This window comes from Ambystoma mexicanum, chromosome 6q, assembly GCF_040938575.1.
Source record: "Ambystoma mexicanum isolate Mex_15411 chromosome 6q, UKY_AmexF1_1, whole genome shotgun sequence".
NCBI lineage: Eukaryota > Metazoa > Chordata > Amphibia > Caudata > Ambystomatidae > Ambystoma > Ambystoma mexicanum.
The window spans coordinates 939,558,256-939,571,439 of record NC_090937.1 but is presented as its reverse complement, the minus strand read 5'-3'; the positions used below and the strand labels follow the sequence as shown (position 1 = coordinate 939,571,439).

The 13,184-nt window shown below is 45.0% G+C and overlaps 1 protein-coding gene across 2 annotated transcripts in view; it reads left to right on the top strand.

Annotated features, from left to right (window-relative positions):
• The window catches only part of AGA (aspartylglucosaminidase), a 339,637-nt gene that overhangs the window by 255,271 nt on the left and 71,182 nt on the right, over window positions 1-13,184 (top strand). For both annotated transcript variants that reach the window (XM_069631452.1, XM_069631451.1), the window contains one exon: window positions 8,034-8,167. In XM_069631452.1, coding sequence (XP_069487553.1) covers window positions 8,034-8,167 — 134 coding nt within the window. The remainder of the gene's footprint in view (window positions 1-8,033; window positions 8,168-13,184) is intronic.

Genomic DNA, 13,184 nt, shown 5'->3' with positions numbered 1-13,184 from the left:
ATTGCCCCCACGACTGAGGCTCAGGAACAGCGAGATCTGCAGGAACAGAAGTCTTCAGCTGCATCTTTTTCTTCAAAATAAGGTATTGTGAAAACCCGACCGAGAGAACGTACCTCTCACTGCGAAGTGCGTGAAACTTTGGCAACTTGCAGACCTAGTCAGCTTGTGACCCGACATATGAACCTTTCTTCTATGAACTACTTCTGAGAACCATGGCAAAGACTTTTCTGTTTAAACTATCAGAATCGTTTTTACCTATACAAGACTCTAGTCCATTGACTTTGGCCTACCTATTGCATTGAACTAACTCCTCTGGTGAACTCAAACTATTTGCACTGTTTTAGAGTAACTGTAATATTCGTTTTACTATCTTATGCCTTTTTGCTCCTACTTCGAATGCTCTAAATGCCATTTTGCTCCTCCTTCAAAGTAGTTTAAACGCCTCAGAACCTGATAGTGTGAAGTACTCTAGTATATTTTTGTGTGATATTGGTTGCCTCCTTTTAGTGAATGTTTTATAACGGATTGTGTAAGAAATTAAGAAGTATTTTACTAAGAAACCTTGAGTATAATTGTCTATCTGGGTTTTGGAACAAATGTCGGAGGAACCTCCCTCATCGGCAATTGTAAAGTAGGCAAATCTGAATGTCTATTAAGCAACAAGGCTATATCAAGTGACAAAGTAGTCAAAGCAGTATCGGGAGAAAATGTTCTTTTATAAATAAACATCAAATCTGCAGGACAACATTCCTTTCTCTTCATAAATTCATCTTGTAGATACTCTGCCATCACCTGTAACACTTTCCTTTGCATTGCCAGAGCATACTGACTAAACGTGTCATGCACTTCAATGGGAGACATTGAAACATCCGAAATCCATCTCTTGTGCAAATGCGCGTTTCTTCACTCATTGGTTTCAGTGGAGGAAGAAATCGATTCTGCACATATGAAGCTTGCCGTACTTTACCATCCATTTCATCTTCCTGTAATCGATCTAGCTCCCTTTTAAACTCCATTACCTTCTCTACATGCTCATATACTTTCTCCACAGTATCCTTTGAGTGGGCAAGGACATTCAAATCCCTCAACCCATGTTGTACATTCATGTTAGTTAAATCACTCCATATATCAACTAAATACATTCCCATCCGTTCTATCAAGATATTCTGTTCAGGAATACCCCCTTGGTCAGAAATAGCAACTACAACAGGTGATTCATCACCCTCTTCTATGTACTTTTTAGCCCACGTATACAATGCTCTTTCTGCCTTTAGATACTGTGCCAGGAGTCACTCTTCTTGGATTAGCTCCCGCCCCTTCAACCACTACAGGAGGAGCAGAACCACCTGGCAAAGAGTCAAAAGATAGCGGAGGCAATACTGCTGGCGGTGCAGACAGAGCTATATGGACAGCAACTGTCGGCAAGGGTGGAGGTGCAGGAGGAGGAACAACAACGGGAGGAAGAGGAACAATGGGAAGAGGAGGAACAACAGGAGGAGGCACATAAGGAGGTCGTGCAGTTGAAACAGTTCTATGTTCATTCAATAATGTATTAAGTAACTCATCTGATGTATGAAAATCCTGAGAGGATATATCTTTTGCACATCTAGTTGAAAAGCCCTATGCATACTTCTAATGGATTCTGACTGTACCTGCTGATCATGCAATAATGCTTTCTCAACATTCGTCATGTGTCAACGTGCATGCTTTTCTCTACTTCTGAGTTGCTGCATAGCTTCCTTCCTCCAATCTCTAACTGCATCAAATGCTGCAGGCCTAGCCTTTTTCCTCAATACAGATTCTAAATAATCTAGACGGGCAATGTCAAAACTACCATAGACTGGCCACTAAAGTTCGGGAACATGCCTGGTCTGTCTATGCCAAATTTCATTAAATAGTATAGTTCCTATGCCATACTTACAATACATGCGCCGGTTGGCCTTGTTTCAAAGGTCGTCTCTCTCTGCAGAATAATACCCTGAAACAGGATGACAATTTCCCAGGCATATCAAATCACTGTCTCTACCTGGCGTTGTTTGTATTTTCAAAAACAAAACTGCAACCAGTATCAGGACTTTTAAGAAATGTGGCATGACTCGCCTGGTTTCAAATGGGGTCTGATCGGATTACAAATCGTCGTGGCTGGTGTTTTCACAAAACTGGGCTCGATACGGGGACCCTCGTCGTGATGTCCTACTAAACGCTGATCACCGTCCAGGGATTGGGCATGCAGTACTGCAGAGGAATCGCGTCTCACTTTGCAGGGGTCCCCGTCACTCTCCGATCCCAGTCCGGCAGCCTCGTCTTCGTCTAGCGATGTGACATCAATCCTGAGGTTCCCTATTTGGGAGCCATCTGAAATAATAGAAATACTCCAGTCACGAGTACTAAGGTACAAGTACACTTTATTTTAGCAGAACAGCTGTCTGACTTTCAACACCCCGCAATGTGTGCAAGCAGACACTGTGAGATGAGAGGGTGCTGAACATTTCAAAAACGTTGAGTATTTATACATTTTTCTCGCAATCATCCAGCCCCTCTTTGTGTAACACTTCAACCTAGGGTACATAGCCTTTCCACATAACTAATACATGTTAAAACATTCTTGAATAGCTGGTTGTTTTCTGTTAAACACTTCATATGTTTTTCAAACATTGCACACAAAGGTAACAGTCCTTATTTCATTTACTTATTTGTCTACCATTTGTTCTTAAGTTTAAAGTCAGCTTAGTTTCAAGGAGCAAAAACAAAGATTTCTGCAAAAGCACATGTTCAGCTATTCATCATTCTCTTTCGCTATTTGAACGGGGAAGACACTGTTGGTACAGATGGCATCTAAATTACTGATTAGCACGGCTCTTGTTTAACTCCAAGGTTTCCTTGGTGCAGGACAAACAATCCACCTTAGCTTCAGCATGTTCATCTACGTTGACAAAGTACAAAGTTCATTTTGCTCTCCAGGAGCCGAAAACAAATTCTAACATGGGACAGAAAGCAGGAGTTAATCAAAATGGCGGCTAACTTAAAATGGCAGCATTGTCAGCCTATTTCAGGTTCATTCAAATGCGATTTACAGTGCGATTCGAATGTGCTTAGGCCAATGTTTACTATCGGATGGTATTCATGCAAAATATACTTTTACAGGATAGGGGAGTGTGTCCCATTTGTTGAAATGCCAATAAACCGCATTTAAAAAAAGAAGAAATGTAAAGAAATATTGTTACTCTACATATAAATTGTAGTTCATTATAATTCTATTGCCACTCCTTCAAGGGAACACATTTTATATTGCTATTCTGAATCTTAAGGGAGAGTTTGATATTGTAGGTGAGGGCATGCAGGTTTCCCGCTTAGTGTATATGTGGCCTTTCTGCAGCATAAATGATGTGTCTAGAATTGATTTAATAGATCTCTAGTTAAGCATCTGCGGGGTAAAGCTAAGAGAATACTTGACCTCTAACTGACAAACGGCGAATAGACACTCAAATGGGATTTACATCTCCCTGCATTTCCAATATTGGGCCTCTTCACAGTTACCTACTACATGTCTGTGTCCATGCAGATTGAACCTTGGAGCCTCAGTAATGACCTTGCATCCGTAACAGAAAGTCATTCTCTATGCTCATTCAACCCTTGGCATCTCTGAAGGGTGATATGCACCAGAGTTTCCAAAATACATATTAACAGTTTCTAGCACTTTATCTAAGTTAGTTAGCCATAAGAAGGAATATTTCTGTCATTTGTAGATTCCTGAATGTTTGTGGAATAGATATATATTTCAGTAAAGAAACGTTACTTAAGACTGCGTTAAGATGGACTTATTTATCGCAAAAAGAACTTGAAATTCTGCATGTGTAATTCTGCATGTGTAAAGTGCTGACAATCTTAATCTTAACTCTGCGTCACCCAGCACCCTGTAGATGTCACCCTGGATATGTAATTGTGTATCTCGTTGTTGCTCCTTGCTGTGATCACATGTATGTATGCATGTATGTGCTGATGAGGCTTTCTGGAGCTGTTTAACTGACTCTGCGCCCATGGCCCTTATTCCCCTTCCTATTACATAACTAGTCTGGCTGGTCATTGCCGTTTGCCGTGGTCCAAATCCCCCCCTCACTAGTAAATAACCAGTTCCTACAAGCAATGGAATTCAGTTTTGGCATCTGTCCACATTGCAAGAATTGGGCTCCCACCCCCACTTCCTTAATTCCCGTGAGATTTTTCCTCTGATATATTACCATGATCACTGTGGCACTGCCCTATACTACTGCAAGAATCATTCCCATGGATAAGCAATGTTTTCTGATTACCGCGATAAGGCACGATCACTCAAAAATTAAAGTCTTCTGACTCCTCTGCCACTCTGCATGTGCTTTCCTCCTGTGTATGTGCCCCTACGATAGCCCCACTTTTTAAATCCACCCTGACCATCTCCCATCATCTTCCGTTTTCCTCCACAATTACCACGGTAAGATAAACAGTCACTTGTAACAGGCTTTCCACCCCCTCTCGCTGCCCAAAGTGCCCAACTAAACTAGTCCTCTTTCACCCTAACCATCCTTATTCTGCTGTGAACACACCTCCAAATAGCATTTTGAGTACTTGTCTTTTTCATGCTTGCACAGAATTACTGCTGGAATCACTTGCATCGAACAAAATAACTGTATGCTTTTCATTTCTGCAGTGGACAATGGAGGATATGCAAGTGTTTTCTGAGAGGGGTGGCAGCACCTTCTCTGTTATGTTTAAAAAAAAAAAACACTTTTGGACAGAATATATACCATATATTTAATATCTTGAAAACGTGTCCTTGGTTGGTTTTCATGATGTCTTATAACGGGATGATACATTCTTTTCAAGAACACCAAAAAATGCAGAATGCAATGTGCTTCTTGTTCTTAAGGTTAATTTACATTGTGTTGAGGTTATAAGCATTCTTTAATAGTAGTCTGTGACCAGTGGTAGATTTATTACCATTACCCTGTGAGGAGGTCCTGAAGTGTAATCGTTTGGCAAGAACATGGTTTTCATTTCTCTGCTGGAATACAGACATGAATTTCTTAACTTTTACAACACATTATATATTTCGACAAAGAGCGTTAACATGTGTGAAGGCATCATGAAGCAATACACAGACAACAAATTCAAAGTTCAAAATAAAATGATTCACTAAATCAAATGTCAGAATGGCTGAAGGCCTAACTTGCCATATGCTAAGGTGGGATTTCCCTACTTGAATGAAACTAAGGAAAGTCTGAGTGAGAAAGTTCAACTTAAGTCTCTCTGTGTCGAAAAACTATCCTTGCCGTCACAACTAAAGCTAAACCGTTTGTAAGGATGTGAACAATAAAAGAAATGGTCATCATAACAAAGTTCAGAGCTTCTTCCAGCTCTTAGCTTCCTTTTCATCTTCCCCCTTCCCCAAGTTCAAGAAAGTTCTTCACAAGTCTCCATTACCTTTCCCAAGTTCAAACAGTTCCAGAGGTCCTTGGGGTTTCCCTTCTCCAAGGTCAAGGCATCCTAGTTCCACACAAAAGGGTCTTGAGGACTCTGTCCTCAAGACAGCATTGCAATTCATCAATCCTCAGGGTTCCCTTCCCCAAGACTCCAACGTATACATGGTTTCAATCTTTCAATGTTACGCACAACTCCAGGTCAACTTGACACTCCTTCTGGATTGCATTAACAGTTCACTTAAAGTGCTCCTTCTTGGCTTGTTTCAGAATGTCTTTGACTTTCACAATTGAATGCTCCTTGGTCTAGGCGCAATTGTCGGACCACATGGCCCACCCACAGGTTGTGCATCAAGGAGCCCTACGCTCTTCAGCCCACACAGGTTCTTCTGTATTTGCCCCTGTGTGCAGATTTGCGTTCACTTAGCTTCTCCTTCTCGGCCTCTTGGCTTTATGTGCAGTTTCACACTCTCCTGGCTTCTCCTGGTTAACATCTTGGCTTTGCCACAATGTGTTGCATAACCTATGCCAGTCTTTGGCCTTGCCGCACTGTGTTCATTCATAAAGTTTACTTTGTGGTGGTCTTATTTATTCCCCACCTTTCTGTCATGCTCTTTCACACGTGCTCTTATTTCATCTGTTGCTTTCAAAAGGGCTCTTTCACTTTTAACTTTCATCAGCTTGTAGCTTTACCTACAATGTTCTAATTCAGTTCGGTATTCAATATGCATGATTTGATTTTGCCATTTAATTCTTTTTCAGCCCATGGCTTCGGGTTTATTTCAATCTGTACATGTCATTTCATTCAGCATTCTTTTTGGTTAATACAGGACTTCTTTACTTATACGTAGCCCCTCGAAGCGCCCTGGCTTGGAGTGACATTCCCCTGCACTCACCAGTTTTCTACGTTCCTTTGCTACGTTGCTCCACTTCTGCTTCGTTGGTTGGCTTGCCGGTCACTGCGAGCCCCGCTCGCAGTTTGGGTGTTTTTCTGTACTTGCTGCCAGCTGCAATTCCCTTCCGTGAATGGCGTCCTTTCTTCTTTCTCCTTCGTCCACAGCCGCAGCTGCTCTCATCCGACCGCAGAGGCTCCCACACCTGTGGGAATCAAGCGGCCCAACTCCACAGGTCCTTTGGGTCATCTGCCGGTGTCCTGGCTTCCTCTCAGGACCCACCACGACTGCCTCTTCACAAGCAGGGTCCCCTTCTGGTCTCTCATACACAGGCCCCCCTATTGTTCGTTCCTTTTTTGCTCTTTACCTCTCTTATACATCTGCAACCACTTGACAGGTTGCAGGTGTGAGCTCTCAATCGGACTTTCCTGACTGTAGTTAGAGGGACATGCCTGACCTTCACAGTACTCTGCAGGCATCTTCCTCATCCCAGTACTAGAGTGGTGAAAGAAGTTACTGGTGTTCACTACTCCTAGTCTCCTCTTGCTCGTCGCAGTTTTGTCATAGGTAAAATGTGGGGAAATGAAGGGAGATGTTTTACAGTAGCCTATAAAGGCCGGGGGAAGGTCAGGTTGGTTTTCAATAGGAAAAGGGGGATACCATGTCTCACCTATGGGTACCCCACCCGCAAACCCCAAGGAGCCTACACCAAGGTAAACCGCCCTCGCTTCTCCACCCCCAGGGTCCGGATTCAAAAGCGATGGCCTTTCCTTGGCCACTAGAGAAGAGGATCCAGGGGGAGTAAAAGTGAGGATACCCTCTGGTCTCTCACACACGATAAAACGGTTGGAAAATAAATGGTGGTTATTGAAAGGCAAATACTGCCTCCTTGATTTGAATACCTTCTAAGTTGTTAAACACAACAATCCTACATGCCCCTCGCATGCTTTCACCCCTAAACTCTGTTCCCTTTAACGATGTGGATATGGGAATGTATGCTTTTCATCTAAATTGTTTGTAATTGTTGATTATAAGTAATAATGTTTAGATTGTGTGATTCCTTTTTGGGGTGGCATGTTCAGTGGCCCAGAACAGTTGTTACCTGGTTAAATATATTTGCCGTTTCTTGAACTATGCATCTGGAATACATTTTGTTTCATAGTGGACTCCCACAGGAATCGCACACGTACATTGGTAAATGTGTTACTTTTAAGGCAAAAGCAGCTTTACCTTAATCCTCTGACCCATCTCCCAGTGACTCTAGATTTCTAATTAAAATCAACTTCAAAAGGTGATCTGGGCATCTTGCTTTATTTAGGAAACTGAAGATTTTTATTTTCCAAACATTCAAACAAAGAGTTTAGACGGGCTGCTTTAGATAAACTGATTATCTCTGCCATTAATAAACATCTGCTTACATTATTGGGTCCTAGTTTTAAAATTCCAATACCAGTTCAGCACTGTTCCTCTATTGACCACACTGTCCGTGTTGATTGTCTAGCACGATTTAGGTTGTGAACATTATTTATCAACAGTGAAAGATCTACCTTCTGTAGATGGTATTGATATTAAGTTGATATTATTTTTTCCAAATCACTCCCCTATTGTTACTAGGTTTGCATTGTAGCTAGGTTCAACCAACACAACAGCGGAGTAAAATAATGTGCATTCTTTTTTTTTTTATTAGCTACCAAGCAGTGGAATATATGAGATCAGGAACAGATCCAACTGCTTCTTGCCAGAAAGTTATTGCCAGAATCCATCAGCATGTTCCAGGATTTTTTGGGGCGGTTATCTGTGCTAATGCAACTGGAAGCTATGGTAGGTTTACATGTGCATAACAGGGCCTATTTGCATGCAGAATGTACTGCAAACTCTATACTTACTAATGGATACCTTCCTCCCACAGATTCCTCATCCTAAGTATCTTTTCCAGTATATCTTTTCCAGCATACACTTTCTTCTAAAACTTTTGCAGTCACCAGTCGACTCTGCTCTGTGCTGAATGTGAACTTTGTCTCGGGGCAGATAGCTCAGGGGCAACGTGCTCGCCTTGGAAGCAAGATGACTTGGAGCAACACAGGTTCGATCCCTAGGTCTGCGCTTAGAAACCTCTCAGTATTAAGCACATTATAAATAACCTATCATATCATATCATTATTTCTGAAGCTTGTGGAATCTGCTTAGATCACATGCTGTGCATAGACCGACATCTAGTGGAAGCTGCGGAGTATTACAGTTTGTTTTTCGAAACCCGAAAATGGGCGTCGACCTAGGGTGTGCCAGTAATACTATCCCTAGTGTGACGTCCACTGTACCCATGATCCCTCATGCGTGTAGGACCCACAGATTGTTTTTTTCCACCATACTTGTCAGAAGCATAGTTGTGGAGTGCCCTGGCTTGTAGCCATTTGTTAAATATTTACCAAAAAATTCCCGTTCCTCTTATCCCACGTCGAGACTCCAAAGATTGACGCCGGTACGGAAGAACGAACAGCCGTCGAGACTGCACGACGGACTTTGGGCCTCGGCCCTGCAAGTAGGGAGAGTGGGGGGTGGACATACTCATTTATTTTCCTACATACACTCGCCCGCTGCCCTATAGTAACATATGGAGAGTACTCCATTTAAATTCTGCCCCAAGTGCAACCGTAAGTTCCCTTAGGTAGATGAGCATAACACCTGTAACCTCTGTCTGCCACCCCGAAGCAAATTGCAGAGCCTGTAAGCTCTTTAAAGCTAAAACACTAAAGGACCGCTCAACTAAACGTTGGGCCCATTACGCCATGCAGCTCTAGGCCATGGAGGCGGTGGGTTTCTTCAGTGATGGCAGCAACGCTGCCGTATCGGACGGCGAGGGCACAGGGGCGTCGGTAGACGCCCAAGCGCTAGTCCCCGACCTCAGAGGATTGTCCGGCGGGGCAGTTATGGGGACCACACCCGGCGACACAAGCGCTACCCACACAACTGCACCTAAGCACACAAACCCCACCCAAGACTAGACACACGTGGCGAGTGATCGGAAGAAAAAGGCACAAAGAAAGCGGTCCGCAGAATCGGTGTCCTCTGGGCGTTACAGGTCGAGATCGCCTCATGACACACAGCAACAGTCTACGATTGCTAAGGGTGCCTTGCTTCCAAAAGTCAGAGGTATGGTCGTCAGAAGACTAATCCGACCTCTACCCCAAAGCAGCACGTTTAAAGTCGGCGCCAGCAGTCGTTTCCAAGTCTGCCTCCGAGTCTCGACGCAGCCACTCTAAAACTACAGAGTCTAGTCTACCCACCTCCGATTCTCTGCGCCTGACGTCGAAAGAATCAGAAAAACACAAGGAGTCAGGGAAACCTGCTTCTACACAGGGAAAAGGGGAGAAACGGAGAAAAGTACCTGAACAAGTAGTTCAGAAGAGTAAACATAAGTCTTCTGAAAAGTCAAAGACCCCTGACCCAGTCACTAGGCCTAAAGTTGTCCCTCCCACTCCACAGGATATGGGAATAGAAGAGGAACCTCAGCAAGAGGTGTTCATTCCCAGTTCCAAGGAATGGAGCTCTGAAGACATCGACAGAGTGATGAGAATGCCTTTCATGGCTAACTTTTACGAGAAAAAACCCTGATTATTTCCACAGTTATCAGAATACCCCCGCCATCTCTACTCCTTCCGGCTCCAAAGACCCTCTGCCTCCTAGTAAAAAACCCCGTAATGAGTCTCCAGCCCAGGGCCTGATTTTAGACCCACTCACTACTTTATCTTATCAGTATGCTGAAGATCCAGACATGCAAATACTGGACGACCAGGCAGGAGTCGATTATTACGGAGACAGCGAGGACCAGGATGAGGAGGAGGAAGACGAGGCAGAGGCCTATAATCTCGACTCGCCCATTCCCAAACATCCACCAGTCAACGATTCACCTGTGGATAATCAGCCAGTACTAAATGAGGTCTTAGGTAGAACTGCAGAGCACTTTCAGATAGACACTCAAGGGGCTCAAGAGGACAGGGACTTTGCAGAGGAAATCGTGGGGGATAAAAAGTCCATTGCCCAAGCCATACCAATTCTGAAGTCCATTCAACGCAGAATTGACCCCTCCCTCCTCACCCCTAATCTCACCCGGGCAGTCAACCCCAGAATAGAAGGGGTCAGCTTAAGCCCAACTCATTGGTAGTTACTACCACCAGGAAAAGGGCGGGGACACCTCTAGCATCATCCGAAGCTCCCCCAGACAAGGAGAGCAAAAGGATATATGGGCTAGGAAGGAAAGTGGCCTCCACTTCTGCTTACCAGGCAAGAATTGCTAATACCACCACTCTGCTGGAAAGTTATAATTGTCACCAATGGGAGAAAGTAGCTGCTGTCATTGCCTCCGCACCAGAACCGCTAAAGGGCCAGTTGCCCCAGATTGCGTCTGAGGGTAGATCGGTGTCCGGGTGCAATCTCAAGACGACTTTTGACACAGCAGACCATGCAGGCCGGCTCATCGCAGAGAGCACGATCATCAAGAGACACGCTTGGCTGAGACAGTCAGGGTTCAAACCCGAGACCCAGGCCACTCTTATCGACATGCCGGTGGAACCAAATGTCTTGTTTGGGAAAGCAATAGAAGAGGCACTCAAAACAGCCAAAGAAGATAATGATACCCTAAGGTCCCTTGGACAATTAACTAATAAACCCACGAACCAAAGAGGGAATAATAATTTTCGTCGCTCACGCGGCCACAATTCCCAGAGAGGCTCTAATTACTCACAAGGGCAAGGTACATCGTGGGGAGGCAACCGAAAGACTACCCAGAGTTACGCCAGAGGTAACAAGAGGGGCCGTGGTAGAGGGAGAGGCAGCCCCCATAGAGGCGGTACGCCTCCCAACAAACAGTTACGCTCCGCTCAGGGTCCTTTCCCATGCATCCCCAGTTGGGGGGCGCATTTCCACCTTCACCCACGCATGGGAAGGGATCACCTCGGACAGATGGGCGCTGTCCACAGTGTCCGCGGGATACTGCATCAAACTGTTGGAACGCCCCCGCAACCACCCTCCAAGACAGAAAATACACTCCTTGTACCACCAAAAGATCCTCCTCGAGGAAATAGTCAATCTTCTTGCAAAGGACCCGATAGAACTCGTCCCAGGCAATCAGGTGAACAAGGGTATTTATTCAACTTACTTCCTTGTGCCAAAAAAAGATCTGACAATGCGCCCAGTATTAGACTTATGCCCTGCAAACAAGTATGTCAAGCCTCAAAAATTTTGCATAACTACACTCCAAGAGGTAATCTCCCTTCTAAAAATAGGAGATGGCAGATTGGAGATTGGACATGAAAGATGCCTATTTTCATATTTCCATGTTCCCAGCGCACAGAAGATTCATGCACTTCAAAGTGGACAGTCAGCACTACCAGTTCAAGGTGCTGCCCTTCAGTATAGCCTCGGCTCCAAGGGTATTCACCAAGGTACTGGCGGCGCACCTACGCAGGGAGGCAATCCCAGTGTACCCTTAACTGGACGACTGGCTCATCACGGGTGAGACCCCAGTAATTTGCAGATCCAACATCCAAAGAATGATCGACCTCCTCTTCGAATTGGGCTTCTCAATCAACGAGACAAAATCAAGCCTGGTGCCAAGCACCTACAAACAGTTCCTAAGAGCTGTCCTAAACACTCAAGAGGGGTTGGCCTTTCCATCAGAGGAAAGAATTCGGAATCTATTACTGCAAATTCCTCAATATCAGTCCGGTCACCAGATAAGGGTTCGCAAAGCGATGTTTGCTAGGCATGATGGCGTCATGTATTTACCTGGTTCCCCACGCACGCCTGCGCATGCGACCCATGCAGGAATGGTTGGCGAAACAGTGGTCAGTGGGACGATCTAGTGGTCGTTTCGCCAACACTAGTACAGAGTCTTCGCTGGTGGACAAGAGAGAACCTGTCAAAAGGGAAACCCTTTTACGATCCAGAGATACAGGCTGTAGTCACTACAGACGCGTCCCTGTCGGGGTGGGGAGCACACCTCCTTCACCACACAGCTCAGGGTCTCTGGTCTCACACAGTGGCCAAGAATCACATCAACCTGCTAGAGCTTCTGGCAGTCTTTGGAGCGCTATGAGCGTTCGACCCCCACCTATTGAACCTGTCGGTGCAGATCTTAACAGACAGCACGACAGCAATGTTTTACATAAAACAGGGGGGCACTTGTTCGCCAAATCTGTCCAGGCTTGCCCAGAAAATTTGGACATGGGCACTCGGGCGGAACATTTACCTGTCATCTCAACATGTTCCAGGGGATCTCAATTCACTAGCAGACGCTTTGAGCTGAGATCCCCTCCCAGAAGAACACGAATGGTGTCTACACGAAGAAGTCGTAGGAGACCTCTTCTCACAGTGGGTTTTCCCCACTATAGACCTATTCGCCACAATCGAAAACAGACAATGCCCAGGATTCGCATCCAGGTGCCCCCGGCCAGGCTCCAAGGGGAACGTCCTATGGATGAACTGGTCAGGGATGTTTGCCTACGCTTTTCCATCAACCCCTCTCATGAGGATGGTGGTCAACAAGATGCACAGGGAATCGATGTCGCTCATCCTAGTTGCTCCCATGTGGGCGAGACAACCGTGGTTCCCACACCTGCGCAGGCTGGCGGTGTGCAAACCCATCAAGCTCCCGTGCTGGCACAACCTACTCTCCCAGCACGGAGGACAAACAGTTCATCCTCATCCCAACTCGATGAACTTGGCAGCATGGCTCCTGAAGTCATAGTTTGTCTATCTCAATCTACCACTGAGATGCATGGAAATCCTAAAAGAATCAAGGAAACCGAATACAAGACACTGATAAGTGGAAAAGATTTGT